Below are 6,000 nucleotides of genomic sequence, written 5' to 3'. Positions count from 1 at the left end.
CTTCCTTTGGCTTCCCGCTCTGCTACGAACCCCGAGCCAGAAAACCATCAAGTAGGAGGATCCTGGGCGGGGGCGGGACGAGGTAGGAGGAGCCTGGGGCGGGGGCGGGACGAGGTAGGAGGAGCCTGGGGCGGAGGAGGGGACCCCTTTACCTTTCCTCCCCTTCCAGCCAGGCAGAATCCAACCCTACCTGGCGATCCAGCAAGGAAGAGGAGAGAGGGGGAACAGGCAGGCAGGAAGGAGGAGGAGGAGGAGGGCGAAACAAGCGAAGCAGAGGCAGGCGAACGGGAGGGAGGGAGGGGAGAGAAGAGAGATCCAGAGGGAGGAAGAGACACACAGAGCAGAGAGAGAGAGAGAGAGAGACGGCAGCCTGCAAGATACAGGAGAGGGAGGAGAGAAGATCGGGCCGTCGGAGGGCACCGGGCATGGCGGGGTAGGAGGGCCGGATGAAGCCGCTGGAGAAGTTGCTGAAGAAGCAGAGCTCGCTGCTGGCCGGGTCGCGCCGCCCCGCCGGCCCCCCCATGCTGCCCGGCCTGAAGGAGCCGGAGCCGCCGCTCAGCCTCGGGCCCCCGGACACCCCGCCACAGCTGCTGGGCCGCCTGCTGGAGCAGCTTCTGGGGGCCCCCCGGCCCTGCCCGGCCGCAGGTAAGGAGGCGAGGTAACCCGATCCTCCACCCCATGACCTCCTGCACAGGGAGCCCCCGATCCTGTAACCTCCTCTGTCCCTGGCCCTCCAAGGCCGATCTCTCCACAAACATCGCATCCCCTGACCCTGTAACTCCTGAACCCCTCCCCCCATAGCCCCAGAAACGCAGGGATCCCTCGCAGGTAAGGGGGGGGGGCTACTTCTATACCCTCCTCACCCCCCCCACAAATACCCAGCGGCCAGGAGCTACCCCCTCCGCCATTCCATCCACAGGGACCTGGCCTACCCTGCCCGCCTTATCCCCCCATCAAGGATGTGAATGGATGGAAGGAGGGGCAGGCAGGTGAGCTTGGCCTTGCTTCTACTTTCTGCCATTGCGGGGTCTCTGGGCAGGACAGGTGAAGAGCACCCCCCCTGTTCTGTGTTGTACGGATATTGGGGGGGGGGGGGATCCTCTCCAAATGAGAGCAGACCTAGAGGTCCCCCCTGAGCCCCACTTATTTCGCGGTTCCTTCCTCGCTATTCAGCTTTTGTCATGGAAGCAGTGAAAATGTTTCTTTTGGAGGGGATTTCTGAGGGGTCTGAGCCGTTTTGGACGCTCACAAATGATAAAGGAGATGTTAGGTCTTGTGAGTGCATCTCTTACTTGGATAGTAAGGAACACAATTTCCTGGTGTCACGGGTCAGAGGTCAGAGCTGGGGAGGGGGAAGTAGGGGTGAGGGTAACCCTGGTACAGTGAGCCCATGTCAGGGGACATTGCTGGGGAAATAAGGGTGGGATAACCCTGGTGATGTGATCCCTTGCCAGGAGTCAGTGCTGGGGAGAGGGAGGCAGGGGTGAGCCCCTGTCAGAGCTTTGTACTGGGGAGGGTGGAGTAGGGGTGAGGGTAACCCTGGTACAGTGAGCCCATGTCAGGGATTAATGCTGGGGAGGTAAGGGTGGGGGTAATCCTAGGTCAAGGCTGGGGGTGGGGAGATAAGGGTGGGGTAACCCTGGTACAGTGACCCACTCTTGGGGGGTCAGTGCTGGGATTGGGGTGAGTTGGTGGTGCTTTGATTATGGAGGTTGGGGGTCAGAGGCCTTTTTGTGATGAGTGTTGGCAGAAGGCTCAGCAAATGGCACCAGAACAGTTCTCCTGCCTAGCCAGACCTCTGCTGGAGTGAGGGGGGGGGGGGTGTCAGTCGGAATCTTCTCTGCTCACCCCCCCTCCCCTCCTTCTCTATCACTTCAGCAGCAGAGCTTTAAGGCAGAGACTGTGGATGTGCGGTTAATCTGTAACTAGCCCTATTGCTAGCCTTCAGACCCTGATAATTGAGTTGGGCAATATGAGCTCTGCCTATTTGGAGGGCTATTTTGAAAGTCTATATTTACCCGGTAGTTGCCCTGTCTGAAAATGACCGTCTTCAGGCCGTTTAAAAGTGCGCGTTTTAAAGAGGTCTTCCCGTGGCTATGTCTATGTGGGGGGAGTCGAAGCGTCCGCTCCCGCACAAGCAGCGGGTGCAGTTTTATGGTCCCTTTTAGCGCGTCATCTCTGTGGCACCCAATTTCCAAAGAAGAATCAAGGCCAGCGCTTTCCCCTTCTTGATGCACCCCTGGTCCTGAAAGCACAGGATTCAGTGGGAGATTCCAAAGAAGCAAACCAGCCGATGTTGGCCTGATGCAGCCATTTAATCGGGGGTGGAGAGAGGGGATGGGAAGCCCCCAGGTTCAGGGATCCTGGCCTTCATATATCTTGCTGCTGCTTCTGGGCAGGCTTTATCCGGCTCTTGGGCATTTTCCCACCGTTTAGCCCTGGAATGATGGGGGGATGCTTGTGCTCTGTGGTGTCCGGTGAGACGTACATCGTGCACCCATGCTGGGCATCATTCCGCAGTCCCGGGCACTGCAGGTTGATCACTTTCCCTTGTTTCCCTGTTTCCAGTTCTTGGGTACCAGCTGTACCGAGCAGGTCATGGAGACAGGACTGGGCAGTGCCGGTCACCTACCAGGGCTTGATCCATGGGGGCCAGCTCTGTGGGCACAGTATTGAGTAAGGCCCGGCTCTGTGTCTAGGGAGGGCGTTGCACCCCCAGTGGTTTGGCCCCTTGGGCTCCATTTATCACAAACATTGCCAGAAAAGGGGGAAGTCTTTAGGGCTGAGGGGCGGGGCTGGGAAGACTCCTGTGAGGTCACCGCTTCTCCCGCGGTCTGCGCCCCGGGGGCCTGACCCGGGATCCCATTGGTCCCTACCGGCCGTGAGCTGTGGGTGACGTCACGCAGAGCGCACGTGGTTATAGTTTGGCCAATCGGCCCCCTCCTAGCCCGTGGTGGGAGGAGGGAGGACTTTGGCCCTGGCTTGACACGTGCTGCGATCCCCGTGTGGGCGGGAGGGTTTGCTCGGTGCAGGCTGCAGCGTCCCGGCTGTACTGAGCTCTTTGGCACCGCTTCAGAGCTCGGGCTTGGCCTTTTTCTCATTTCACTGCTTTGTTTTTTTTTCCTGCTCTGCCTGTCTGCCAAGAGTGTAGGTTCAGGCACCCGATGAAAGGGAAGGCTAGACGGCCTCCCCGGATCACATGCGATTCTCCTCTCCTTGCATCGGGAAATCTCGGACTCCTGTTAATCCGTACAGCTTCAAGGTTGAGTTTATCCGGGTTACAATCTGTTTGGGTTTAACATGGACCCGGCTGAGAATCTGCCGGGCATCACAGGATTCACGCTCGTCTGCACTCACTTTGAGGTCCCGATGAGATGATGTCTTGTGCCTTAATAGACCTTACCCCCCAAGCACCATTAGCAAGGTCTGTTTGTGCTGCTCTAGCCCAGTGTGTTCTGCGCTCGGTAAGTGGGTCAGCGAAGTCCCTGGGCTGAAGAGCTTCCATCCTTCGGTTGGCATATGTATGATTGCTGAGGGTCACGTGGTGAGTGGTGGAGTGGGGCCAAGACAGACCGAAGAACCGTGGCAAAAACACTTCCTTACAGATTTTCCTTGAAGTAGCTTCCAGTTTTAAGAAGTGAGTCTGCAGGCTTGGGGGACAGCTGGTAGACAGGCTGCTAAGGCAGAGGAGCAGGTGTCTGGGAACTGCTTTTCTTGGCTCTTTACAAGTGAACATTTTTCTTTCTTTTTTTTTTTTCTCAAAATTGTCTTCAAGAAAATTGCTTTCTGAAGTTTTCTACATTCTCTGAAAGTTTGGTAACTGAGAGGACTCTAACTAGCATCACACAATTGTTTTTTCATGTGTCATGGAAATAATTTTTTTGTAAATTGTCAGCAGACATTTTTAGAATGAGTTTTATCAAGAAGGTGAAAGTCTATAAAATCTCACCTGGTTTATCCGTGCGCAGACAGCATTAGATTTGGATTTTGGGTTTAATGACTCAAGCTCAAGGATTTCAGGTACATTAGGTAGATTCCTGCCCCACAGAGCTTATAGTGTAAGGGCCTGGTTTTCTAAGCTTCCCATGGCCTTCTTAAATCAGGCTCTAAGTTTGTACAGGAGGTGATGGAGGGGGACGTGATTTGCCCAGGGTCATAAGGAGCAGGATTTGAACTCGGGCTTCCCTGGTTTGCAGCTTTCCTGCAGATGGTGGAACACAACCCAGCAATGAGCAACCTGGCTTTTGACCATCTGATGCTCATCAGGGAGCCATCATGCCTGATCCCCTTGTACTCCTTCTCACATGGCTTTTATCATTTTCCCTGTATCCTCCCATGTGTGTAGTGGCCTTCAGTGGCTGAGAGCAGGATGTGGCTCGTTCAGTCTTCCATGGGCTGGGAATGCCTTTGAAGGCCAAGAATGGAACCCACTAGAGTCTTATCCTTCACGTTACATTTTTAGTAATTAATGGTTTTCCTGAGCGGCTTATGGATGGAGTATCTAGCTCAGGGGTCGGGAACCTTTTTGGCTGAGAGAGCCATGAACACCACATATTTTAAAATGTAATTCCATGAGAGCCATACTAACTACAACCCCCTACTCTCCTGACGCCCCCAAGACCTGCCAAATTAATTTACTACAACCCCCCATCCTCCTAAACCCCCCCCCCCCCAAGACCTGCCAAAAGTCCCTGGTGATTCAGCGGGGGTCCAGGGCTCGTAGACAAATCTTTAATAAAAAATGTAAAAATCTAACAAAACCCCCCACCCTCCTGACGCCCCCCAAGACCTCCAAAATTAATTTACTACAACCCCCACCCTCCTGACACCCCCCCCCCAAGACCTGCCAAAAGTCCCTGTTGGTCCGGGAGCGATCTCCTGGACTTGGGCTGTCAGCTGCCAGTAGTCAAAATGGTGCCGACGGCCCTTTGCCCTCACTATGTCACTGGGGTCAACCAATGGCGACGGCAGCCCCTGTGACATAGTAAGGGCAAAGGGCAGTCGACGCCATTTTGATTACTGGCAGCCGCCGGCCCTTTGCCCTTACTATGTCACAGGGGCTACCGTCGCCATTGGTCGACCCCAGTGACATAGTGAGGGCAAAGGGCCGTCGGCGCCATTTTGACTACTGGCAGCCGACAGCCCAAGTCCAGGAGATCGCTTCCAGACCGCTCCTGGACCACCAGGGACTTTTGGCAGGTCTTGGGGGGGGTCAGGAGGGTGGGGGTTGTAGTAAATTAATTTTGGAGGTCTTGGGGGCGTCAGGAGGGTGGGGGATTTTGTTAGATTTTTACTTTTTTATTAAAGATTTGTCTGCGAGCCAGATGCAACCATCAAAAGAGCCATATCTGGCTCCCGAGCCATAGGTTCCTGACCCCTGATCTAGCTCAAAAGAATCAGGTTAACTTGTGTATACTGTTTACCCAGGATCATAGGAGAAAATGTTGCTTTCCTGATTTGATGACAAATGGACTATTTATAAGCTGATTTCTTCCCTTGTGGGCCCTTTGGGGGGGGGGGGGGGGAAAGCAGTTTTATAAATCAGACCCTAATAAAGTTGCCATGGGCACAGGCCTATCTTCTGTGGAATTTGGTGGTGTGCAAAAAATTCTGCACAGAACTGAATCTCTGTGGGACAGAGCTGAGAATCTCATTTGTGGCAGGTGTGTGCTGAATATCCCCATGCAATGGGCTGTTCTGACGAGGCTCAGAAGACTTCAGTCCAAGGTTTTGAATTGTACTGAAGTCTGAAACAGAATGGAAGAAGCTTGAAGCTGGTGGCAGTCAGCCGGCAGGTTCTTCCAGTTGGCGCAGCCTTCCTGCAATAATGTTTGTACTGGAAAGCTTCATCCCCTCACCTGAGCCAGCTTTCAGTAGGACATGGAGCTCTGCCCAGTGATTTACACTGTACACCAGGGTCTGTTTGTATCACATTTGGATCTTTGCTTCATTTGCTGCTTTTTGTCCCCAGTCTTTGGGTCTTCCCAGTCATCTGAGCCA

General features: G+C 54.4%; 1 protein-coding gene across 1 annotated transcript in view; it reads left to right on the top strand.

The window, feature by feature from the left end:
* Positions 1-320: 320 nt before the first annotated feature.
* The window catches only part of RAPGEFL1 (Rap guanine nucleotide exchange factor like 1), a 42,554-nt gene continuing 36,874 nt past the window's right edge, over positions 321-6,000 (top strand). Inside the window, exon 1 of the mRNA XM_029572958.1 lies at positions 321-645. Coding sequence (XP_029428818.1) covers positions 447-645 — 199 coding nt within the window. The 5' untranslated portion in view covers positions 321-446. The remainder of the gene's footprint in view (positions 646-6,000) is intronic.

This window comes from Rhinatrema bivittatum, chromosome 12, assembly GCF_901001135.1.
Source record: "Rhinatrema bivittatum chromosome 12, aRhiBiv1.1, whole genome shotgun sequence".
Classification (NCBI taxonomy): domain Eukaryota; kingdom Metazoa; phylum Chordata; class Amphibia; order Gymnophiona; family Rhinatrematidae; genus Rhinatrema; species Rhinatrema bivittatum.
The sequence above is the reverse complement of the archived record's forward strand: the minus strand, read 5'-3'. Positions and strand labels throughout refer to the sequence as shown.